This window comes from Camelina sativa, chromosome 3, assembly GCF_030686135.1.
Source record: "Camelina sativa cultivar CO46 ecotype springtype chromosome 3, ASM3068613v1".
In the NCBI taxonomy this organism is placed as follows: domain Eukaryota; kingdom Viridiplantae; phylum Streptophyta; class Magnoliopsida; order Brassicales; family Brassicaceae; genus Camelina; species Camelina sativa.
This window is the reverse complement of record NC_141882.1, coordinates 27,903,556-27,930,564: the sequence shown is the minus strand read 5'-3', so window position 1 is coordinate 27,930,564 and position 27,009 is coordinate 27,903,556. Positions and strand designations below refer to the sequence as shown.

The 27,009-nt window shown below is 39.6% G+C and overlaps 1 protein-coding gene, 1 non-coding gene and 1 pseudogene across 2 annotated transcripts; 1 reads left to right on the top strand and 2 right to left on the bottom strand.

Moving 5' to 3' along the window:
* The first annotated feature begins 3,064 nt into the window (after positions 1-3,064).
* On the top strand, positions 3,065-15,628 carry LOC104778012 (F-box/RNI-like/FBD-like domains-containing protein). The gene is given in 9 exon segments (XM_087506949.1): positions 3,065-3,367; positions 3,425-3,549; positions 11,057-11,061; positions 14,548-14,684; positions 14,760-14,888; positions 14,961-15,048; positions 15,149-15,286; positions 15,360-15,579; positions 15,582-15,628. Coding segments are annotated over 9 exon segments (1,110 nt in total). The 5' UTR covers positions 3,065-3,146.
* LOC147947783 (small nucleolar RNA R71) lies at positions 6,145-6,251 on the bottom strand. Its single transcript, XR_015595636.1, has one exon. It is a non-coding gene; the product is annotated as a small nucleolar RNA R71 (small nucleolar RNA).
* Positions 15,629-16,547: 919 nt separating the features above from the next.
* LOC147947782 (vacuolar protein sorting-associated protein 53 A-like) lies at positions 16,548-23,836 on the bottom strand (annotated as a pseudogene).
* Between the last annotated feature and the right edge of the window lie 3,173 nt (positions 23,837-27,009).

Sequence of the window (27,009 nt, the reverse complement as noted above, 5' to 3'; positions counted from 1 at the left end):
AGTCTGAGCTGGTGCCACTGGCGGCAACCGCTCAATCAACTGTGCCAGCAAAGCCGCAAGGTCGACACCTGGGACTCCATCCGCTGGGACACCCGCACCTGGGGCCCTAACATCACTGGCTACTGGAGCATCAACACCGCCCCCTCCGCCGACACTCACGGAATCCCCTTGGACACCATGCGACTCGCCAACACCCTCTGCTGTCACACTCTGGTCATCGGTCCCACTAACCACTGGGGCTCTCCCTCTACCACAACTACGTCCGCGTCCACGACCACGACCAGCAACAGCATCCTCTCTAACCATCTGCACTACCATGAACAGAAGGCTAAGCACGCAATTAACTTAACACAAAAACGTAAACTCACCATGGAATCACACTGTAGGCTCGAAAAGGATGTTCTAGGACTCCATGTCACACACAATTGACTAACTCACATAATCAATCAATACATGCAATCCTAAACATCACAACAGAAACCTAGTGAACCCAAACCTAGAACCGTAAGGGCTCTAATACCAAACTAAAACGACCTGACCCGTTTTTTTTTAAATAATATATAATAATAAAAATAATAATAATAAATAAACTAAAACTAGTGATCCCATATCCACTAGCCACCTAACCACAAACACAACCAACAGCGGAATTCACAGATACCAATATCCAATTAATAATCCAATAAATAATAACCAATAATCCAACATTAATTCCAAATCATGCACTAATAATCCAAACAGCATAAACCAGAGAACCAGCAATCCTAAACAACATTCTAGGACTCAACTCTAGCAACCTAACAGAAACCAAACAACCAAGCAAACCACTAGAACATCCTCCTCTTCATTGCCTTGATTCCACGATCACACTTTGCCTTTACCTGCATCACAAACACAAGTTGCAATGCATGAGTATTTTATAAACACTCAGTAAGGCAATCCTCCCATCTACTGGGCTATACACACAAGCAATAGAGACATCTCTAACCATCAATAAACAATCAACAATCAACAATAACAAACCAGGACTCAGCATCGACCGATACCGACATGCATCGACCGACACCAGTTGGAGATTGCGTCGACCGACGCAAGATCTGCATCGACCGATGCTTCCATCGCATCGACCGAAGCATGCTCGACATAACACAAAAACCCTAGATTTTATGCGCCGTCCTCGCATTCGACCGACGCACAAAGTGCATCGACCGATGCAATGCCGAGCATCGTTTTCCCCCGAAGCTTCTTGCCGGATTTTTGTTCCTGTAACCACAAAACACAATCCCAAGCCACAAGAAATCTTCCAATCGTCCCAAATACCAATCTAACAAGCCTAACAACACAAAACTCGCAAATTAGAGAGATCTCTAGCTTAGATAAGCCATGGTCATGCACTTAACTTTGCCAAGAAGAATCTGAACCTCACACAAGCAAAACAACGCTCCTAGGAAGCTCCTACAACGATCCGAGCTACAGATCTCTACAAGAACAGCCTCAAATCTCCAGAAATCAACAAGAACACTTAAGGAACTTTTCTCTCTTTTGTTTTCTCTCAAAAACGGCTATACTCGCCGAATGAGACAAAACACTCGAGTTAAGGGTTTTCCTACCCAAAACGCAGCGTTTAACTTAAGTAAAAACACAGAGAACTAAACCTGCATCGACCGATGCACCTCCTGCATCGACCGATGCAATCCTTAAACTGGGATTTCGGTTCACGGATGTTACAATATAGTTCTCATAATTTGTAATAAATAATAAATTTAGATATTTAAAAAAATATGAGAACTTGCCACTTTTCACATTTGTGCATTGTCTTATAAAGGAATTTAGCAAGCAACTGTTTCATTGATATGCTCATTTTAAAAGTTAAAAGAATTTGTAACTTGCTACTTTTCACACATTTTAGTTAATTAACTAATTTTATTTTATAAAATATTTTATAAGTAATCCTAATCTCTTTTCTATGTATTAGTGGTTAAAATACACTGATCGACCATGGTTCAAATGCCAAAGATATGGTTTCTATTTTGTTTTTTTTGTTTTTTGGCCCTACATACAAAATACGAGCATTGAGAAGAAAGACAACTGAAAATCTAACCATATAGGAGCAAACAGCCAAGAGAATTAAACTTGTTTAATTTATCGGTTTGTATATATACCCTGGAGTGTGGATTTAATCGACAAATTTTGGTTGACACATCTGTTGAGATATGTTTTTGTCACAGAGAGAGAGAAGAGCATGTCCAACGGTTATTTCTATTAGTAGTAAAAATTTAGAAACGTTTCTCTTTTCAAAACCATGAGAATCATTTCTTTGATATGTGGCAGTTTATGATAAATTAACTTTTTTATACAAATTTATTATTTAAATATAAAATAATATCAAAATAAAATAATTAAAATACATTGGTAAGCGATGCAGATGGTCTAACGTCAAATAGTTGATAAAATTTTCCACCAAAACCCAACATTTATTTTCTTTTATTCTTTTTTGACAGCAACCCAACATTTATTTATAAAGTGCACAAAACAATTAAACTCATTTATTTTATTATTTCAGATTAAGTTGCCAATGTCATATTTCTATTTTTCGGATGACTGTACTTTATTTTATGAATTATAAAAGATTTGTCTTAAAAGTTTCACTGATTCGCTCTTTTTTTTTTTTTTTTTTTTTATTGTTTGCCAACAGCTATTGAACTTGCCACTTTTCACATTTCTGTAGGTTCAATGACATGTACTTTTTGTATAAAGGATTTAGCAAGTAAAAAAGTTTTATTGATTCTCTTTTTAACATTTTCTAAGTTTTAATATAGATTTGTAGGAATTTGACACTAACCACATTTCTTACTAGTTAAGTGACATGTGTTATATTTTTTTAAAAATATTTCAATTTAAAAGTAATATAATCACTGAAAAAGCTCTTTTTCTAATTTAAAAGCAAATTATAAGAATTAATATCCTGCCACTTTTTGTTGCCTATGCTATCATGATTTCTTTCCTCTTTTTTAGCATTTAAGAAAGTAAAAAATAATGGTAAAAACAAAGAGATAACTGAACATTGATAATTTAATCATGACCAAGATTTACATTGATGATCAAGAACACTATAAAAGAAACACAACTATGTCTTAGGGTTGTCTATGCAAATAGAGTGTAAAATGGCGAACGAAAGCTTTTCACTAATTGATAATGGCAGCAAAATTAACCAGGAAAGCATGGAGAATAAGATTCAGACAATCAGCGAGATTCCAGATAAAGTGTTGTTAAAGATATTATCTTTGCTTCCTAGTAAAGATGTCGTAGCCACAAGTGTCTTGTCAAAACGGTGGAGATCTCTTTGGAAGGATGTGAAGACATTCAGGTATGATGATGATGCCATAAGAAGAAGTTACTGGAAGTTTGCACAATTTATTAACAGAAGATCAAGCTTAGAAAGCATGCATCTTAAGATGAAACCAGTTTGTATCAATAAAGACATCAAACCTTTGGTTAACATGGCAGTTGCTCGCTCTTTGAGAGAGCTGAGAATTCAGATGATTTGTAGTTCCTTTGAGTTGCTGATGTTCATATATTTTACCCTGTTTTTCCTTAATATATTCACATCTTTTGCATCTTTTGCTATCCATTTTGACCATTATTGCATAGCTTTAGGACTGTTCTTGCATTAGAGTTTAGTTGCATTGCATTTGCATCTTTTCATGCATAAACAGGTGATTTTGGAGCTTAAGGAGCATGGAAGCAATGCTGAGGAGAAGTGAAGCAATCATGAGGAGAAAGCAAGAGAGCTAAGGCTGAAGAACCAAGGTCCGGAGTCCAACTCGACTGCCCACTCGACCAGACACTCGACCATGTGCTGAGAGGAACTCGACCGAGTGGGAGGAGCACAAGAGGAGCCAACTCGACCGGTCACTCGACCGAGCACCAGGTCGAGTTGGTCGAGCCGCCTGACTATTTTGTCTTCTAGCGTTTTTAGGGCTTCCACTACATTTTCTATATAAGGGCTTGTACCTGCAGCCACCAAAAGAGTCCAGCTTTTTAGAGAGTCTAAAACCTAGTTTTTACCTTTTTTAGAATTATTCCTTTTGCACTTTTATTTTTCTTAGATCTTGTACTTCTTTTAAAAGGAGAAAAAGACTAAATTCTTCAATATTGTTGGTTTCATAACTTTCTTAATATTGAGAATTTGAGTTTAGTTCTTTCTTCAATATTGTAGATCTTTGATTTATCTTTCTAATGATGCAAGTTTCAGTATTTTCTGGGTTTATGATTTTGATGTTCATCATGTATGCTTGTGAGTAGTTGCTTAGGATCTTGAGGATGGATTAGGCTGGGTTGTGTTTGAGGTTTGTTTCATTTGGTCAAGCTTGATTGTTGTAGATCTCTTCTAGGCTAGATGTTCTTAATGCTGATCCTATATCTGAGAGGGTAGGATCTGATTTCAAGCCTCTTAGCATCACACCAATGTCTAAGGAGCATAGATAAAGCTAGATCTAGAGACTATCATTAGGCTTGCTAAGAGATTAGAAGTCTTGTTTGATTTTTGACATATTGCTTAATGCTTGCTTGTGTAGATTCTTTACTTTGTGAGAACAAGTCTAGAGATGCATGAGTTTGATTGTTTCTTGCCATGAGAGTGGATTAAACATGTCTTAGAAATATATGTCTAGAGATTAGCTCAAGTTGTTTGAGATTTGTTGACCAAGTTAGATGACCTCAATCATAGTCTAGCCCATGAATCCCTCCTCAAGACCTTCCTTGTTTATTGATTTTTTAGCTTAAATCCTGTTGTTTGATCTTTGTTTGATTCGTTTTGGTATTGCTCTGTTTTTCTTGTGTTGCTCTGTTTTGCGTATTTGTCCAGCTCGACCCTGCACTCAATCAGCACTCGATCGAGTGCTTGCTCGAGTTTCAACCCAGAACTTGTGTTTATGATTTGTGTTTGTCCTGTTTCACCCTAGTTGCATTTCTGTTGCATTCATTTAGTATCATGTTCATTACTTACCTTGCATTAGTTCAATACTTGCATTTCCATAGTTTCTATTTCTGTTTGTCATAATCACTCTGTTCCATTTGCATTTAGCTCCTAGTTCTTGTAGTTTTACTTTCTGCACTTTCCATTTCATCATAGGATTGTTAGTAACAAACAACCTTTACATCTGGCTTGACTTAGACTCATATGCACATCTTGATTGTTCACAAACACTCAGATTGGATTGACACCTCTTATACTACAATTGCATAAGGGGAATTGAAACACCCTGACATCCATTCATTCATAAGTCATCATTCCATACATCATTCACCACCACCTACAAAAATAGTCAGTTTCAATTTGGCGTCGTTGCCCATTTGAGTTTGTTTTGTGACATTTAGGATCATTATTAGTCTAAGATTAAGTTCGTTTAAGCACTTGTGAAGTTACTGAACTCGAATCTTCCTTTGCTTGGCTGTCTTGAGTTTCAGGTACCCACTCGACCACCCACTCGACCAAGCTGTGATCGAGAACTTGATCGAGTCAGAAGCCGGATCCAAATAGCCATTACTTCCCAGTCGACTCGACCAACCACTCGAGCCTGCGCTCGACCGTGTACCTGTTCGAGTCTGTAGTCGAGTTTGTTGATGCACACAAGGTCAAAAGGCAAAGAAAGTCTTCAAAGGCCTATTGACAACATCCACAGGCTACAAAAGGGTTTGAGACATAAGCAAAGAAGAGTAGTTCAACAACAAGAAGAACAAGTAGTCATGGAGCAGCAAGATCACCATGATCATAGACCTAGACACATTGGTGCTGGGGATGCACCTAACACACACAACCAAAGAGTTGGTATTGTGCCTCCTGCTGTGGCAAATAATAATTATGAAATAAAGAGTGGATTAATCTCCATGATACAAGCCAACAAATTTCATGGGTTGCCAATGGAGGATCCTCTAGATCACCTTGATGAGTTTGACAGAATATGTGGACTCACAAAAATCAATTGAGTAAGTGAAGATGGCTTCAAGTTAAGGCTATTCCCATTTTCCCTTGGAGAAAAAGCTCATCTATGGGAGAAGACTCTTCCTACTGGAGCTATAACCACATGGGATGCATGCAAGAAAGCTTTTCTGGCCAAGTTCTTCTCCAATGCAAGGACTGCTAGATTGAGGAATAAAATTTCTGGGTTTGCTCAAAGGAATAATGAGAGCTTTTGTGAAGCTTGGGAGAGGTTTAAAGGATTCCAAACTCAGTGTCCTCACCATGGCTTCAGCAATGAGTCCCTTCTAAGCACTTTGTATAGAGGAGTGCTTCCCAAGATAAGAATGCTTCTTGATACAGCTTCAAATGGCAACTTCCTCAACAAGAATGTGGAAGAAGGATGGGAGTTGGTGGAGAACCTTGCTCAGTCAGATGGTAATTATAATGAAGATTATGATAGAACCATGAGGATCCCCTCCACTGATCAGGAGGACAAATACAAGCAGGATTTAAAGATGGTCAATGAGAAGCTTGACAAGATTCTCCTAAGCCAGTCAAAAACCATTCACTTCATTGGTGAAGAAGAAGCTCCAGTCCAAGAAGGAGATAGGGAGTTTGCTGAGTTGTGTTATATGCAGAACCAAGGAGGAGGATACAAAGGCTACAACCAAGGTGGAGGTTTCAAGCAGAACAACCTCTCTTATAGGAGCACTAATGTAGCCAACCCTCAAGACCAAGTCTATCCACCTCCTCAGCCTCAACAACAGCACAACTATGCACCAAAGCAGCAGCAACAAGTGTTCCAGCCCCAATTGTGTCCCCCACCAGGGTTTCAGACTAACCAAGGCCAAGAACAAGACCTAAGAGCAATGATACAACAACTGTTGATTGGGCAAACCAATGGGAAAATTGAGGAAGCCAAACAGTTTGCTGAGCTGAATCAAAGGTTAACATCACTATATAATGATCTCAATATGAAGTTTGAGGGACTTAACTCAAGAGTGAAGTATATGGAGAGCAATATAGCATCTACTTCAGCTCCAAAACCCACCCAACTCCCTGGAAAAGCAGTTCAAAACCCAAGGGAGTTTACTGCCAAAGCCATTCATCTCTTTGAAGAGGAAGTCACTGGGGACAGTGAAGTTCAAGTTGGGGAGGATTGGTCATTTCTTGAAGTTCAGAGTGAAGTTTGTGCAAAGCAGACTGACTCCGGTATTTCACTCGACCAGGTGCTCGAGCATGCACTCGACCGTGTGAGTGTTCGAGTGGCTGATCGAGCTGAAGAGTCAGAAGCTGTCAAGCCTGCTAAGTACATCCCTCCTGCTTACAAACCGCCTCTACCATTACCATGACGTTTCAAGGCACAAAAGCTTAAGGAATTAAGGGAAATCATTGAGAAAAAACAAATGTTGGCTTTGCAACAAAAGGAAGAGAAGGTTTTGAAGGAAGTGGTTGTGATTGAGAAACAAGAAGAAGTGATGGCCATACAAGAGATCACCATTGCTTACCAAGAAGAAGAGAGAGGACCTGCCTTGGAACAGTATGATCCATATCCTCTCTATAAGGATTTTTTGCTTGATTTATCAAAGAAGAAGGCTCAAGCTCAAGATGAGAAAGATCTTGAAGACCTTGGAGGAGTAATCATCCCAATTAAGCTTAAGGATCCATGTCCAGTCTATCTGCCTTGCACACTTAGCTATCTTCACAACAACCAGTGCTTATGTGACTTGGGAGCATCTATCAGTGTGATGCCCTATTCTATAGCACAAAAGCTTGGGCACACTGATTTCAAGTCCACCAACCTTCATATATGCCTAGCTGATGGTTCAAACAAAGATGTGGTTGGCAAATTGGAGAATATTCCAGTCAAGATAGGAAGAGCAAGGATTCATACAGATTTTGTGGTATTGGAGATGGACAAGGAACCTGAAGATCCTATCATCCTTGGGAGGCCATTCTTAGCCACAGTTGGAGCTGTTATTGATGTTAAGAAAGGTCTTGTGACCTTGAACATTTCTGAGGATATAGCTATGAAGTTTAACATCTATAACCCAACCAACCTTCCTACCATTGATGATCAACCTTTTACTATCAAGGACAAAGGTGGTCATGAAGGTTTAAGTGAAGTGGCAACTCCAAAGGACAATCTCCCTCTTCAAGAAGATTCTGTGGAAAAGCTTAAGAGGTCAGTTCAAGAGTTGACTGGTATGGTTAAAGATCTCCAAGTCAAGCTAAACAAGAGGTCTTTGAGGAAAGCAAGACCAAGGCTCAAAATCAAGAAGAAATATGGTTTGTGTTAAGGGTGAGGTGATCAAGGATCAGACTCACAATGATCAAGAAGTGCCAGGGAGGATTTCATCACCTCCTTGGTATTTAAACAAAGCCTAAGAAGGCAGCCAAAGTCAAGCTTAGTGACTCTAAACAACCTCACTAGGAAGGAAGTCCCTAAGGTATCCTTTGTAAATATGCTTTATTTTCTTAGTAGTTTTGATGTGTTTTGTTTTATGTTTGTGTTGGGCAGGCCTTTCAATGAAAGTGTAGATGGGTATGGAGAGATTTGGACTTGGGGAAAGAGATTCGCAAGCCCACTCGACCAGCCCACGAGAGGTACTCGACCGAGTTGGCAAAGAACCAAGGCCCACTCGATTCTCATTTCTCTAGAATGATCGAGTGGAGGGAAGAACAAGAACAAAAATTTTGAAATTTCAAACTTTGGTCAAGGAGCTCGACCACGTGCTGGTCGAGTGTGGGGTCGAGTGGCAGCAAAAAGCAGGTCAAAGATTCTCATTTCAAATTTGAATGGTATGGACGCTCCACCCTTGTCTCCTTGCCCCCTTAGCTTCTTTAAATAAAGCCTTACACGATCCTATGTCTCTCACACTCTCTCACTTGCTCAAAACAACTAAAATCAAGTTTTAAAATCTCTCTCAAAGTTCATCTTTTGCTCAAGCTTAGCTCTTTTGAGTTTTTGGGTCACTAACCTATTAAACTTAAGCTTTGAGTCTATTCCCTTCAGTTCTATTCGAAAATGTCTTCAAGGATTACAAGGAAGTCTCAACAAGCGGCTGCAAGCTCCATGGAACGTTTTGATGATCGCCTACAATCAATAGGAGAAGCTGGAAGAACCACTCGATGCCCCACTCGAGCATGCACTCGATCGAGTGGTGGTCCGAGTGGTCGATCGAGCCAGATGCCGCGTTCAAGAAATCAGTCAGTTGAGGAAAATCCTGAGAGAACTGAAAGTGAAGAAGAAAGGGAGCCAACTCTTAGTGATTTCATGAGGAGAAACAAGGCCAAAGGGAAGAGGCCAGCAGTTGAGATTGAACAAGAGGAGGTTGAGAGTGAGAGTGAAGAAGAAGGTGAAGAAGAAGAGGGAGAGGATGATGGAGAAGCAGAATCTTGTGGATTGACAAAGAGGCAACTTTATGAAGCCTTCATGAGAATGGAGTTACTGGGAACTAGGTATCCACACAAGGAGACCATGGAGAAGCTAGCCATTGATAAAGATGTGGAGTACCTTTTTGAGAAGAGCAGCCTAACCAAGTTCATGGGGCTTTACATGGAGGGGTATAAAGAAGAAAGTTGTGAGTTTCTAGCCACATTCAAGCTGCACACATATGCAAGGAAGGATGATGAGTTTGGAGCTGGTCATATTGCTTTCACAATCAAGGGGAAGAACTATGAGCTTTCATTGAAGAAGATAGCAAATGTGTTTGGTTTTGAAGTTGGTAGTAATAGGAGCTTGATGATACCAAGAGAGGAGCTCTATGCCATTTGGGAAACCATTGGAGACAACATCACCTATTCATCCTCCAAGACCAAGAGTTTAAAGATAAGAAGCCCAGTCCTAAGGTACTTCCACAAGGCCTTAGCAAATACATTCTTTGCTAGGAAGGAGACTGGAAATCTCAATGAGGGTGAGCTCAAGGTAATTGACATGGCTCTCAATGGAATCATCCTTGAGGCAAGAAATGGAATCATCATTCTTGGGACCACTGTGGAGACTGACCTTGCAATGGTGCTCATTGACCACATGATATATTTGAGAAGTTGGGTAGGCAAGCTACAAAACAAAGGGTCAAGAGGAGCCTTAGCCATTGGAGGCATCATCACTCCAATACTACAAGCTGCCAAGGTCCCACTTAGAGGAGAGAAGGTTTTGCCAAGATGGATTGACTCAAGCTACCTCACTTCCACTCTCATATTGGCCAAGGAAATGCATCAAGGAAATCACATCTTCAACTTTGAGCTTCCAACAGTTGGGAAAAAACAGTTGATCTTATCTAACGAAGAGCTCACCACTATTCAAGAAGGAGCAAACATTGATTTTTGGCCAGCTGATGAGTTCTTGTTTGATGGGATAGTTCAACCTAGAGTTGATGAAGCTGGAGATGTGCAAATGGCTGATGGGGAGGAGCAATTTTACTTTGAAGACTATGAGCCCAACCCAAGGGATAGTAGAGGAGTGAGAGAGACTAGCAAGAGGTTAACTCTCCTACAAAAGTGGAGCAAGTGGCATGGGAAGATGTTTGATAAGCTTAAGAAGAAGGTGACCAATATGGCTAAGTCCATCAAGGGCCTAAAAAAGGAGATTGCTGAGCTGAAGAGTTCAAACTCATCTCAAAGCCATTCAAGCCCTTTGAGGAGGAGTAGCTCAACTAGAGCACTCTCAAGAGTTGCAAACCCTGTGGAACCAGCTAGAGCTTCAATGTACGAGCCAAATCAGAGGAAGAGGAGTTCAAGTAGCCGAGAACAACAATTTTCGAGGCACTCGACCGGGTCACTCGAGCACCCACTCGACCGAGCACCCCAGATGCACTCGGCCGAGTTCCAGCCCAGATCACCATATGGCTTCCCACCTCCAGCTGCTTATCCAGGATATCCAGGTTACCCTCCCATCCCACCCCAGTACTCCATGGATCCAGTAGTTCTACCAGCAGCAAGGTCAGAATTTTGACACTCGCGGTCCAGCACGACCCCCCCACTCGAGCACGTACTCGACCGAGTCCCGGTCGATTCCCATCGTCGAGCTGCCCCAATCTCCACCTCCAAGTCATCAACAAAACCCCAATTACACCTTTGACAGCATGCAAGAGGATGTGGACAGTTTCTTCTCCAATCCTTGAGGTACCACTATCACCTTCCCTTGTAAATACCATTGCATTTGATGTTGTGTTTTGTTTTTGATCTTGAATCCTCTTACAAATTTCTTTCACACAGAGGACTGTGTGATTTAAGTTTGGGGGAGGGTTTGAGATAGCATTTGATGTTGTGTTTTGTTTTCTTATTTCAAATTTTTAGCATCATCATGTTAATACTTGCATAGCATCTAAGGCATAGAAAAACCCTAAAAATTTGAAATTTTTTGCAAAATTTTTTATAAAAAAAGAGTGTTCATGTAGTTTGCATTGCATAATAGCATCTTGTTTAGCATGTTTCATGTAGGATTGTATAATATTTGCATTAGGGATCTATGATGAGTTTTGCCTTGTTAGCTTGTTTAATTCACTAGACTAGGATCAATGCCCAAGTTAATAGTACTTTGATGCTAGTTGAGTGGTTAGAAGCATAAGATTGAACCAAGCCTTGAATTCCTGCATTGCATTTGGTCTAAATTGAAGCATGTTGTGATTTGATGCCATTTCCTACTTATAAGAACTTAATATTGACTATTAAATATCAATGTGTGCATTGCTTTAAACTCATGGATACCATATACATATTTGGATCATCTTTCTCCTTTTTACCACTCTTGTTGATCCAAGTAGCTGATTGAATCATTAAAATCAGTTTCCAATACCCTTAACCAACCCTTCTTTCAAGCCATGCTTATTCTTGAGTGTGTGAGGCCTTTTTGGGATTGAGCTTGGTATAAAGTGTTAGGTTTGAACTGACAAGAATAATGCCCTGTGTAGTTCTAGTTTGCATTTTCCAAACTAGATAGGACTAGGTGATTTCATTGTTGGGTTTGGGATTTGGTTGTTTGAAAAAGAAAGAAAAGAAAAGAGGAGAAGATAAAGAAAAGGTTAGAGTCTTTAGGAGGAGAATGTTTTTAAGTAAATCAAAGTCTAGTGAAAGAATGGGAAGTATGATATTGTTTAAAGATGGTTTCAGTCAAAGAAAATAAAGAAAGAAAAAGAAGAGTTTAGCAAAATGCTTTTATGCCTTAAGGATAAGAAGAAAAGAAAACCATAGCAAATAAGTAAGAATCTCCCATTCCACTAGAAAGATCAAATAAGAAACCTCTCCTAAGACTTTAAAATCAAAAGAGAAAAGGGTGAAAGAGAAGAGAAGAAGTTAAAGGGTAGCACTAGGATCAATTGGGTTTAGATTGATAGGATAAATACTTTGGGTGCCTTTGGGTAGACAAGGTTTTGTTCTTGTATGTGTCTAAGTGTTCTTACCTTTAGCATTTTTCTAAAGCTCAATCCATTTTTTATGAGAGAACCTTGATATTGATAAACCCCACTCTAAAGAGAGACCATCATTGTCTCTAAACCTTTTACTGCCAAGCCAAATGAGTTTAAGCATTGCATATAATTGATTCATGTTCTTGATTAATGAATGTTAAAGGAAATGGTTGATTTGAATGCATGTGGACATCTAAGGCTCAAATCAGTAAAGGTTGTGATATGCTTGTCTAAAATCTTTAAGTACAGCTCATTCAACTTGCATCATAGTACTAGTAACTTTGACATTGATTCTAGATGGTCTATTTGCAAGCTTTAGGAGCTGAGATCCCACTTTCAAACCTCACCTACCTTCTTATGTCTTGTTCATTTGCTTGAGGGCAAGCAAAGACTAAGTTTGGGGGTGATGATGTTCATATATTTTACCCTGTTTTCCCTTAATATATTCACATCTTTTGCATCTTTTGCTATCCATTTTGACCATTATTGCATAGCTTTAGGACTGTTCTTGCATTAGAGTTTAGTTGCATTGCATTTGCATCTTTTCATGCATAAACAGGATATTTTGGAGCTTAAGGAGCATGGAAGCAATGCTGAGGAGAAGTGAAGCAATCATGAGGAGAAAGCAAGAGAGCTAAGGCTGAAGAACCAAGGTCCGGAGTCCAACTCGACTGCCCACTCGACCAGACACTCGACCGTGTGCTGAGAGGGACTCGACCGAGTGGGAGGAGCACAAGAGGAGCCAACTCGACCGGTCACTCGACCGAGCACCAGGTCGAGTTGGTTGAGCCGCCTGGCTATTTTGTCTTCTAGCGTTTTTAGGGCTTCCACTACATTTTCTATATAAGGGCTTGTACCTACAGACACCAAAAGAGTCCAGCTTTTTAGAGAGTCTAAAACCTAGTTTTTACCTTTTTTAGAATTATTCCTTTTGCACTTTTATTTTTTCTTAGATCTTGTACTTCTTTTAAAAGGAGAAAAAGACTAAATTCTTCAATATTGTTGGTTTCATAACTTTCTTAATATTGAGAATTTGAGTTTGATTCTTTCTTCAATATTGTAGATCTTTGATTTATCTTTCTAATGATGCAAGTTTCAGTATTTTCTGGGTTTATGATTTTGATGTTCATCATGTATGCTTGTGAGTAGTTGCTTAGGATCTTGAGGATGGGTTAGGCTGGGTTGTGTTTGAGGTTTGTTTGATTTGGTCAAGCTTGATTGTTGTAGATCTCTTCTAGGCTAGATGTTCTTAATGCTGATCCTATATCTGAGAGGGTAAGATCTGATTTCAAGCCTCTTAGCATCACACCAATGTCTAAGGAGCATAGATAAAGCTAGATCTAGAGACTATCACTAGGCTTGCTAAGAGATTAGAAGTCTTGTTTGATTTTTGACATATTGCTTAATGCCTGCTTGTGTAGATTCTTTACTTTGTGAGAACAAGTCTAGAGATGCATGAGTTTGATTGTTTCTTGCCATGAGAGTGGATTAAACATGTCTTAGAAATATATGTCTAGAGATTAGCTCAAGTTGTTTGAGATTTGTTGACCAAGTTAGATGACCTCAATCATAGTCCAGCCCATGAATCCCTCCTCAAGACCTTCCTTGTTTATTGATTTCTTAGCTTAAATCCTGTTGTTTGATCTTTGTTTGATTCGTTTTGGTATTGCTCTGTTTTTCTTGTGTTGCTCTGTTTTGCGTATTTGTCCAGCTCGACCCTGCACTCGATCAGCACTCGATCGAGTGCTTGCTCGAGTTCCAACCCAGAACTTGTGTTTATGATTTGTGTTTGTCCTGTTTCACCCTAGTTGCATTTCTGTTGCATTCATTTAGTATCATGTTCATTACTTACCTTGCATTAGTTCAATACTTGCATTTCCATAGTTTCTATTTCTGTTTGTCATAATCACTCTGTTCCATTTGCATTTAGCTCCTAGTTCTTGTAGTTTTACTTTCTGCACTTTCCATTTCATCATAGGATTGTTAGTGACAAACAACCTTTACATCAGGCTTGACTTAGACTCATATGCACATTTTGATTGTTCACAAACACTCAGATTGGATTGACACCTCTTATACTACAATTGCATAAGGGGAATTGAAACACCCTGACATCCATTCATTCATAAGTCATCATTCCATACATCATTCACCACCACCTACAAAAATAGTCAGTTTCAGTTGCCCAAAAGCTTTTACAACTTTTCACAACTTGAAACTGTTATACTCGAGAATCTAAGTTTGGTGGATGTTCCACCTGAACCTGATGTATATATGCCATGCCTCAAACGTCTCCACCTTTTATCGGTCAAGTTCTCAGGAGACGAATCTGTGAAAAGGCTTCTAAGCAAATGCCCAATTCTTGAAGATTTGGTTGTGAAACGAAGCTCCCTTACCAATGTTATGATGTTTACGATCGATGTGCGTACGCTGAGGATTTTATCTATCGATAATACGTCAGGTAAATCTCGACCTAAAGGTGTTCATGGATTTATGATAAATACCCCTTCTTTGAGGTACTTTAGGATTAGGGACAGCTTCAGCAACTATTTACAGTTTGAAAACATGCCTCGGCTGGTCAAGGCAAGTGTCAACGTTGTTTTCGACAACCCTTACAAGTTTCTAGGATCTCTTTCATCAACCCAATATCTCTCTCTGTGCTCTGTCACTTCATATGTAAGAACTTTTATTTTATTGTTTGTCAAATGTCTTAACATGTTTTACTGCAATGTGGGTGTCATCGTCACCCGTACTCATGTGTTGCTTCAATTTGTAGACTGCATATCAACCTACTTGCTCTTCCTTCTTCAATCTTGACCATCTAGAGCTATGTTTATGTTCTGCTGAGCAATGGAATCTACTTACTCGTATACTCAATAATGCTCCTAGACTTTGACTTCTCCAGCTCAAACTGGTATGTGGATCCTCCTTCAAATACACGTTATTATGGGCCTAAGACTGAGTAAATTTATATTGCTATCTTGTAGTATCAAAAGCACTGTGTCAAGGACACGATAAATCCGGTGTTGAACAAACCAAATTTTGTTCCTCAAAGTTTATCATCTCATCTGGAGATCTTTGAATGGAGACAATACAATGGCACACAACAAGAGAGGGAAGCTGCAAAATACATTCTAGCAAACGCGAATCATCTAAAGAAGGCCACATTCTACTCAGAATCTGTAGAGAAGCATGTGATGTTGAAAGAGTTAGAATGTGTGACTAGAAGTTCAAAGGCATGTCAGCTTGCGTTTGAGTAAACCAATGGTTGGGTTATTGATATTTGGAGAACGTTGTTTTCAACGTATTTCTTAGTACTCCTAGTAATTTATTCCTTAAATCTATATATTTCTTATTGTTATTGAGTCCGGTTCTTTGTCTATTTATGTGTTTAATTTATTATAAAAATAAAAATATTCTATGTTTTTCTGTTTATTTATTTACTCAAAACACTGAAATTTAACAACACCCATGAAAGTTCAGCGCATCTTAGACCTTAAGGTAATTTTGGCATTCTGAATCCATTTTCATACTTGATCAATCTCAAACTCAAAACCGTAGAATCAACACTATGCTTACCAACCTCAACTTAGAAATTGTCGTTTAAAGTTTGATAGTTTATCATATATACGAACTTTGATTTGTTCACAAAACGTTTTAACATCATCTTTCGTTAGCTATAAACTGTTTGCTCATCTATGTTCACACATGCATAGTTTGCTTTGTATTGTTATGTAAAAGTCTCAATAGGGACACATCAATATATGAATCAAATAAAGAAAAAGGTAGAAAAAGAAACAAATCATGCAATGAAGAGTTTCTTCAAGGGACGGCCGATGAACTTCTTATAACTAGTGGTTGAAAGTCTGGCTGTAACATCCTCACTGTTTGCTATGAACTCAACGACTACAGCCAGGTAACTGTTAGTGATTTCCAAAGGCTGTGAAGGTTGAATTGAATCTGGTTGTGGCATTTCTGCTGCGACCGAAGACTATGCGATTTGTGGCGCATGCTTATTGAAATAATCAAGTATACTCTGCTGATCGGCTTTCGTAAGACCCAGCAACATGAAATACGTTACAATCTCTTTAAGGACCCTGTACTGTTTTGGCTGAAGACGATTCTCCAAACAGTGAAGAGCATGTCATTGGAGAAGGACGGTAGCTTGAGAGTGATCAAGTATGAAAATGGATACAGAATGCCAAAATTACCTTAAGCTCTAAGATGCGTTGAAGCTTCATGGGTGTTCCTTTTGGAAACAGTGTACTATGTCTATATGTCTCTGCCACTGACCTACAGTAGGATAATATAAGTTTTTGGTGAGCAGAGAGAGAGAGGCAGGAAAAGAAAAATTGTCTCGATGGTCTCAGGCGAAAACCTTTAGGACTGCTTCAACTCTGCTCATTTGACGCTTCACGAATTTACAATAGCTCGCAACACTTACAGTCTGAAATGCCATTTCCAAAACTAAAACAAATTAACTGGCTTTTGATTTATAGAGTTATCATAAATGTTTATAATACCAATGCTTCATGACTAACAACATAGACAATGTTTAATCTTAAATACAGAGTGTTCAACAGAGGCCCTGATACATAAACTGGAACAGATGAGCTAACCTGTCTATCAAGAGGTGGAACTTTTAGAAGAAAAGTCTCCAAGTCTTGCGTATCAAGCAACTTCTATGAAACCATAAGACAGAGAAACATAAGGACTCAAAAACATAACATGGGAAAGGGATCTCAAGCACACAGGCTAACCTGCTGAGCTCCAGTTTCTGATATTTTCTTGCATCTTAAAATATTAGCTCGGAAACGTAGTCCAAGGGATGATGCCAACTGCACAACTTTTTAAGGAAAAGGTGATCATCTGTGATTGGCAATAGCTTTGGGACATAGCAGTTCAAATCTTAGTAGAGTAATTAAGTGGGAAGCCTCTACCACACATTTTATATAAAAAAATAAGCAAGGATTTGGTCCAGGCTCATGGTTGATCCTAATTGTGTATACGGCAGCAAGTAGCAATCATTGGAGTATAAAGATATTCAAATATACTATATAATTACCTTGTCCAGGAAGAATTGGAAGTGGACTAGAGTGAGAAGTTTCCAAACGACAGGAACGCTGTTGTTAAGGATTGCATATATTCCATTTATGTACCTACAAGAAGGTGCATATTGCAAAGCTGTTGGTTGTCTATTGGTTCTACCAGCATCCAAAAAAGTACAAGCTTAAAAAACCCAGTTAGATCTTACTCAGAATGGTCACCCACACTCTCAAGTATGCCCCATAAACACGTGTCATCTCTCGCATTTTTGTGTCAAGTTTAGTTTCTGTTAAGATCGAATACGACGATTGAGTTCTTCTTTGATCAGAATGAAAAGAAGAAGAGAAGTAAAACGAGAAAGGACACACACGATTTAACAAGTTTGGTTAACCGATGTGGTTAACCGATGCGGTTAACCTACGTCTCGCCGGAGGTTCCGGAATCCACTAACACCGCTCGAACTTGAGCTTACCACAACTGTTACAAGATCTCTCTGATCTACTCTCTCTCTTTCTCTCTACAATCTCTATCTCTTTCTACTGTTACAATACAAGATAACAAAAGGAAGAAGAAGAGACGATAAACATATAGGCGTAACAACCCTTCTCACGTGCAAAGCGTGTAGATCAACTGAGAGAAGAGAGAACGCGTGGCAAAACCTTAGCGGATCTCATAACCTAAACCGGATCTTAAGAAATCCTCGGTTATCTGACTAAACCAGCCAAACCAAGAGAATTAATCTCTTACCAATCTCAGACTATAATTTTCAAATCTCCACCTTAGTCTGAGATTACTATACTTGGTGAAAGTCCTTGTACCCAAACCCGGATACCTGTTTAATGTCCAACAGGACGAGCTCAGTTCCTGGCAACCCGAAGCATCTGCAATGCTTCTTGAAACTTAGTAATAGGTAGAACCTTGGTAAGAATGTCAGCAGGGTTGTACTCGGTGGGAATCTTCACAACTGTGATCTCTCCTTTGTTAATCAGGTCCCTGATGAAGTGAAATTTCACCGAAATGTGCTTTGTTCGCTCATGAAACACATCATCTTTAGCAAGTACAATCTCACTCTGAGAGTCACAGTGAACCTCCACCGTCTTCTGAGGAAAACCAAGCTCTTCCGCTAACCCTTTTAACCAGAGAGCTTCCTTTACTGCTCCTGACAAGGCAACATACTCTGCTTCAGTGGAGGACTGAGCAACCACCTTTTGCAGAGAAGATCTCCAACTCACAGGATTACCTCCCACAGTGAAAACCATTCCAGACGTCGATCTTCTATGATCAAGATCAGCAGCATAGTCTAAGTCGCAATAACCCATAACAACAAAATCTCCTTTTCTACTAAACTCCAAACAAGTTTTCACTAAACCACGAATGTACCTGAGAACCCACTTGACCGCATGCCAGTGACTCTTGATTGGTTTGCTCATAAATCTGCTTATCAAACCTACTGGATATGCTAGATCAGGTCTGGTACCAAGCATATCATACATAACACTGCCCACTGCACTCTGATACGACATCTTCTTCATAAAAGTTGCCTCTACCTTCAACTGATCTTCTGTAGCAGACTTTAGATTGAAGTGAGCTCCCAGAGGCGTGTCTACCGATTTAGCATGATCCATTCGAAAATTACTCAAGACTTTCATCAAATAACCTTCCTGAGAAACTTTCAACTTTCCACCAGGTCGATCTCTGATTATCTCTATGCCCAAAATTTTCTTTGCTTCTCTGAGATCGTTCATCTCAAATTCTGAACTCAACATAGCTTTGAGTGCAACAATCTGCCTCAAGTCAGTAGAAGCCACCAGAATGTCATCACACGTAAAGTAAGAGATAAACATAGATGTCACCTGGAGCTTTCTTGTAGTAAACACAATAGTCATACTCGCTCCTGACAAAGTCATTTTTCACCATAAACTCATCAAATCTTTTGTTCCACTGTCTAGGAGCCTGCTTCAACCCATATAGCGATTTCTTGAGTAAACAGACCTTCTTAGGATGCTTCTGATCAATAAAACCCTCATGTTGCTCCATCAGAATATATTCGTCCAAATAACCCTGAAGGAAAGCAGCCTTCACGTCTAACTGGTGTAGCTCCATGTTGAAATGAACTACAGCAGACATAATGTATCTTATCGAAACATGTTTCACCACAGGAGCAATAATTTCTTGATAATCAATGCCCTCCTTTTGGGAAAACCCTCTCGCCACCAATCTAGCCTTAAAGGGAGGATCCTCAACTCCAGCAATCCCAGCCTTCCTTTTGAATATCCATTTGCAACTGATAACACTCTGCCCTGGAGGCTTATCGACCAAGTCCCAGGTACCATTCTTCTTCTGAGAGTCCATTTCCTCATTAGCAGCTTCTAACCATTTGTCGCTGTCCGGACTATCCATGGCCTCGACAAAACTTGATGGTTCTGAGCTACCTCCGTCTTCAGCTATACAGCAGACATAAGCAGTAAGATCCTCATCCTCTGTTCCTACATCATAATCCTGAAACCTGACCGGAGCCTTAGTCTGCTTTCTAGGTCAATCCCGAACCAACTGATAGTTACTAAGTCTTTTAGAAGTATTCCCTTGACTGTCTGCTTCCTGAACTGGAACATTTGTAATGTCTCCACCTTGAGCAACATCCGGAGTATCCCTGTGCATACCTGCAAAATCAAAACTTGAAAGATCATTAGTACTTAAAGGGAAAAGTTCATTACATGTCTGTTGCCCGAGTCCGACTTCCTTGTACATTACATCTTCCCTGAACACTACATTCCTACTGATGACACACTTCTTATCCTCCAGAAGCTAGATTTTGAAGCCTTTAACACCTTCCGGATAACCAGTAAAAATTCCCTTCTTAGCTCGAGGCTCAAGCTTTCCCTCATTAGAGTGAATATATGCCAAACAGTCGAACCTCCTCAGACCACTCAATGCTGGCATTGCTGAAGTCCACATCTCTTCTGGAACCCTGAAGTCTATTGCCGATGATGGAGATCTATTTATCAGATAAACTGTTGTAGAAGCTGCTTCGGCCCAAAATCTCTGACCGAGACCACTTTCACTCAACATACTTCTCACTTTGTTCATGATTGTTCGATTAAGTCTCTCAGCAACTCTGTTTTGCTGTGGAGTGTACGTACAAGTCCTATGCCTGACAATACCTTCATCCTTGCAAAAGCTATCGAACTGATGATCATAGAATTCAAGGCCATTATCGGTTCGAAGTCTCTTCACCTTACGCTCTGACTGTGTCTCAACCATTTTCTTCCAGTTAACAAAGCTTTTGAAAGCTTCATCCTTGAAACGCAGAAAGTAAATCCACACCTTTCGAGAGAAATCATCCGTGAAAGAAATGAAGTACTGACACCTTCCTAAGCTCAAGGGAACATTGGGAGAGCCCCAAAGATCAGAGTGAACATAGTCAAGCTTTTCCTTCGTGACATGTTGAGCCAGTCCAAAACTGACTTTGTGTGTTTTACCAATAACACAGTCCTCGCAGAACCCTATCTTCGTAGACTTGCAACCTTCCAAACAACCCTTTTCCTCTAGAACCTGAAGACCCTTTTGACCGATGTGTCTCAACCTGTTGTGCCACAACCTGGCCTTGTTATCAACTTTAACCTCTTCTGTAGTCTTACTGAGTTCGACAGCACAGACCTCTGAAACTCTTGCACTTCCTTGAAATATATAAAGAGACTGACGCCTAACTCCTTTCATAAAGACAGTGCCACCCTTGACCACTCTCATAATACCTTTGCCACCTCTAAACTCACACCCTTTGGCTTCGAGAGTACCAACTGAGATCAAATTCCTTGAGATATCAGGCATGTATCTAACCTCATGCAAAAGAAAGGTAGATCCATCTGAATTTTGAAACCTAACTGAACCAATTCCCTTAACCTCACAATATGATTTATTTGCCATTCGAACTTTGCCGTATGACACCTCCTTTAACTCAATGAACACATCCCTTCTTGACGTCTTATGGAACGAACATGCAGTATCCATGATCAACTCATCTTCAGTAATTTCCCCCATGATCAAATTGACTTCAGACGCCACTAAACCGACAAGATCCTTGGCATCATCCTTGACCATCGCAGCTTCACCAGAATCATTCCCTTGACTTTTGGTCTTGTTCCTCTCAATCCATTTGTAACAATGCCCCTTGAAGTGCCCTTCCTTACCACAGATCCATAAAACCTTCTTTCCTTCTTTGGATTCAAATCTTGATCCACCAGTATTGCTCCCTTGATCAGTTTGATATGTAGAACTTCTTGTAAAACCTTTTCCGCGAACATATAAACCTTTGCCAATCTGATTTGAACCACCAGATTCATCCCGGAGCTCCAACTCCTTGGACTTAGCAGCACTGATAACATCTTCCATCTCGTCCGTACTTCAGAGTCTCCTTTAACATGTCATATTTCTCTGGTAGAGAACTCAAGATTAGAATTGCTTGAACCTCATCAGGAACTTGGATCTGAAGATTGTTCAGATCTGAGATCATCTTCAAGAACTCATCTATGTTATCATCCAAACTCTTGGATTCCTGCATCCTATAGTTGTAAACCTTGAGCTGAAGATATACCCGATTTGGTAAAGACTTTACCAGATACAACCTCTCAAGCATAGACCATGCTTATGCTGCCGTCGTACACTGATTGATCTTCCTTAGAACCTTGTCACCCACGTTTAGGAAGATAATTTCCAACGCCTTCTCACACAGTTCCCTTCTTGATTTTTCATCTTTGATTTGTTTCTTCTTCCTCTCCGAATCGTCTTCTTCAGCCTCCGTCAAAGGAGCAAATGGCTCTTGCTCCTTTAGAACATCCTTAAGACCTAGAATCCTCAGGTGAGCCAACATCCGTGTCTTCCAAAGAGAGAAGTCACCAGATCCATCGAACACAGCCACCTTGAGTTTCGTATTTGTCATCTTTCTTAACAGATCTGACAAACGAAGCCTAAACCTTGCTCTGATACCAATCTGTTAAGATCGAATACGCCGATTGAGGTCTTCTTTGATCATAATGAAAAGAAGAAGAGAAGTAAAACGAGAAAGGACACACACGATGTAACGAGTTCGGTTAACCGATGTGGTTAACCTACGTCTCGCCGGAGGTTGAACTCCGGAATCCACTAACACCGCTCGAACTTGAGCTTACCACAACTGTTACAAGATCTCTCCGATCTACTCTCTCTCTCTCTCTTTCTCTCTAGCATCTCTATCTCTTTCTACTGTTACAATACAAGATAACAAAAGGAAGAAGAAGAGACGATAAACGTATAGGCGTAACAACCCTTCTCACATGCAAAGCGTGTAGATCAACTGAGAGAAGAGAGAATGCGTGGCAAAACCTTAGCGGATCTCATAACCTAAACCGGATCTTAAGAAATCCTCAGTTATCTGACTAAACCAGCCAAACCAAGAGAATTAATCTCTTACCAATCTCAGACTATAATCTTCAGTTTCCAGTCCATGGACTAGTGTCACCAATGCTTTCGTTATGATGGACAGAAATTTATCCTGCACAACACCATAGATTAGAAAAAATCCAAAATAAATAACATATCTGGAAAAATTTGGAACTCCTTTATGTCAATCGTACCTGGACCTCTGACATGTATACACCGTCTGCATATTGCGGGTCAATAATTGTTGAGACTTCTTCTGCCAAGTCACCAGACTACAAAAAACAATTTAATATTCTTGTGATGAGCCAAGGTTTTGTTCCATTAATTAATATGAAGGTTAATTACATTGTTTGATACAGAAGCAGTACATAGTATCTCTGACAATGTACAACATGAGTATTACAAACAATAAGAAAGTTGCTAACTGCAGGCCTTCAATGGGCAGAGATCATTGTTTAAAATGCAGTAGAGTAAGATCACATGACAACAGCATAGAGAATGTAACTAGACCCATGAAACTTGATGTGACGATCATCAATATCACAATTGGTCGCTCTACAACAGACTGGCTTAAAATAAGATTAACACCATATGATACAACCCAAACTAACAACAAGTAAGGCCACACACATACACAGATGTGTAAAAAGTCAAATAAGCTTATTGTTTTACGCCAATAATCAGTAGAATTAACTATGTAACATATCACCCTTTCATCTGTCCCCGAAACCTGCATAGGGAAAAAAAAACTTAACAACATCAAAAAGCACACATGTGAAACAGAAACCAGGGAGCTATGCAAAGCACCTTTGTCTGTTTAGGAGTGCCTCCTTTGGAAAGTTTAGAAAATAGCTTCGTAGCATAGACCTGTAGAACTCGTTCAAAGACCTCCAAAGAGAAAAGCCTTTTATTAAAAGAAACTCAATAATCTCTATCTAAGCTATTATGTTCTAATGTGAAACCGTGATCCGTGAGCTAGCATATTAAATTGGTCTGCATACATCACTAAAAGAACACGAGTTTATGACTTTCCCTTGTAGGAAACTGGAGCAAACAAATACGGTTTCTCCAAACATGAACATCTAATGTTCCTTTAACAAAGCCAGTTCTTAAAAATGCATTTCTAATTAGCAATAGGAGTCTATGATATAAATAGAAAGTCCCTTTTGGTGGGCATACAAGAAATGTACCTTGAATAAACTGAGAATCCATGTGATGACTATCTTTGTGGTGATCTTTGATTCTAATGTTGTGTATGTGATTGAACTGAGAACTCAGAAAGTGGTGACAAAAGGACCTCGTCGTAAGAGTCTTTATATGTTGGAGAATAAGGAGTTTGTAGCTCTCTTCTCAAATCGACAGTGTGCGGCTAGTGATATGGTGTGGCATCAACGTCTAGGACACTCATAAACTTCCAAGTTCTTCAGCGTCTAAGGAACAACAAGGATCTAACAATCAATAAGAGCAGCATATCTCATGTTTGTGGACCTTACCAAATGGGAAAGAGTTGTCAATTACCGTTTTTTAGTTCTGAGTTTCATCCAAAGGAACCCATTGATCGAATCCATTGTGATCTTTGGGGATCCTCTCAAGTTGTATCTTTTCAAGGCTTCAAATATCATGCAGTTTAGTTAATAATTTCTCTCGTTACTCTTGGCTAATTCCCTTAAAAAAGAAGTCTGATTTCTGTGATGTGTCCCTGATCTTTCAAAAAAACGTTGAAACTCAGTTTGCCAAGAAAGTAAAAGTGTTTCAGAGTGATGGAGGAGGTGAGTTCATGATTACGAGATTTTGGAAGCATTTGCAAGATCATGGTATTAAACATCTCCTATCATGCCTGTCTATTCCACAACAAAACGGTATTTGAGAGAGAAAACACAGACATCTTACTGAATTGGGGCTATCAATGTTGTTTCAAAGTAAAACTCCACTTCGTTACTAGGTTAAAGCTTTTTATTCTGCAAAATTAATCAGTAATATAATTCCTTCATCATCTCTAGACCAGAAAATTCCAACATAGGTGTTTACAACAAATCACTGGACTACTCTTTTCTCAGGATCTTTGGTTTGGCCTGCTATCCTTGTTTGAGACCTTACACGCAACACAAAATTGAGTCACGGTCTCTTCAGTGTGTCTTCCTTGGGTACCATCCGCAGTTTAAAGGTTATCGATGCCTTTATCCACTGACTGGTCGGGTCAATATTTCTCTTCATGTGATCTTTGCTGAGCAGTGTTTTCCTTTTGAGCATCACTACAAACATTTAGCTACACAACACAAAAGTGGTTTGTTACAAGCTTGGCAACAGGGTGAGAATTCATCTGTAATTCCTCATTCACTTCCATCAATTCCGTCTCAAGTGGTTGAGTATCCTGAAGCAAGTAAAATGGGGTCAGATGTGTCACAACAACAAGAATCTCAACTCAATTTTGCATCTCTCTCTGCTCCAAATACAACATATACTGTTATAGCTGCATCAACAACAAAGACTAAAGATGTTATTGCACCAGAGGTTCCTAATGATTATTCAAGAGGCCATTCGATGACTACTCGGTCTAAACATGGGATTCGTAAATTATACCCTTGGTATGCCCTTGTTGCAAGTATGACCATACCGTCATTACCAAAGACAGTAGTTGAGGCTTTGGCTCATTCGGGTTGGCGACAAGCTATGATAGAGGATCGGAGCTTGATTCCGTTTACAAGAATCACACTTGGATCTTGACTCCTGCCACCGCTGGGATGAATATTCTTGGCTTTAGATGGGTGTTCACTGTAAAGCTAAACGCTGATGGCTCTAAAAATAAGCTTAAAGCAAGACTAGTTGCCAAAGGGTATGATCAAGAAGAGGGTGTGGATTTTACAGAAACGTATAGTCTTGTGGTTCGAACATCTACCATTCGTATATTTCTAGCAGTTGCTACTTCCAAAAACTGGAGCATTTCTCAGATAGATGTAAAAAATGCCTTCTTTCATGGTGATTTACAAGAAGAAGTTTTCACTATTAAACCTCTAGGCTTTGAGGATGTTGCGAAGCCAAATCATGTGTGCTCCTTGAAGAAAGCCCCCTGCAGACTGAAACAAGCTCCCAGAGCTTGGTTTGATAAGTTCAACAATTTTTTCATTGAATATTGATAACTCTCTAATTTATATGTTTTTAGCATTCTTTTATGTCCATATTTTGCATTGTTCATATCTCTAACTTAGCATTTTTAGGTCATTTACTGTAGGAATCCACTTTTAGACCATTTAGAGTGTTGTATTTCTGTATTTGCATATTTTGGATTAAAACAGGTGCTAAAGAGCCAAAACTGGGGAAGAACAAGGACAACCCGAGCATGTACCCGAAGGAGCCATCGAGCTGCAAGAACAAGTCTGAACCCCAACACGATCAAGGAGGATCCAAGAGCATGAAGAACAACCCGAAGATCCACCCGAGGAGTGACCCGTCTTCACCCTCGTGTACCCCATCGAGTAGACCATCGGGCAGGTCTGGAAAACTAGGTCAAAAGGATTTCCATATATAAACCCCCTCCTCTCCTAGCTCGCAAACGAGCATGCCGCAGACCCTCAAACCAGAGAGCGAGAGCTTCTGTGAGAGAACTGAGCGACTCAAACAGTTTCTCTTTCATTTTGCATTTTTATTTCATCGTTTTTGTAGTTTTCTTAGATTTCTATCTTGTACTCTTTCTACTCTACTCTATTTTTTAATACAATGCAATTTTCATTCATTTTCGTTGTTTTGTTCCTTGTTATCATGTCCGAGTAGTGTATTAAAGTTTCTAGGGATGGGATAGATGATTTTGTGTTCTTGATCGGTTAGGATGCCTTAGCTTGATTGTAGGTTGGTGTTCTTAATGCTGTTAACAGACCGAGAGGTTGAGATTAGATCTAGTGCGTTTTAGCGACCGAGAGGTGTAGATAAGATGCTTGACATAAGCCAATGCTAGAGGTTTACTTGACTCTGAGTTAGAAATTTGATGAGTTTAAGTCTACTGAAAATAATGAATCGTTCTTAATGCCTGCTTGGTCATATTGCTAGTGCGACAGTGTGGTGATGTGATTAAGATTGATTGTTGCTAGTGCGAGAGTGTGGTAACAAAGTTTTAGAGGTTCATTGTCTAGGAAATAATTGCTTGAGGCATGTAAGGCATCTGTACTGGTCAAGAATGCTTAG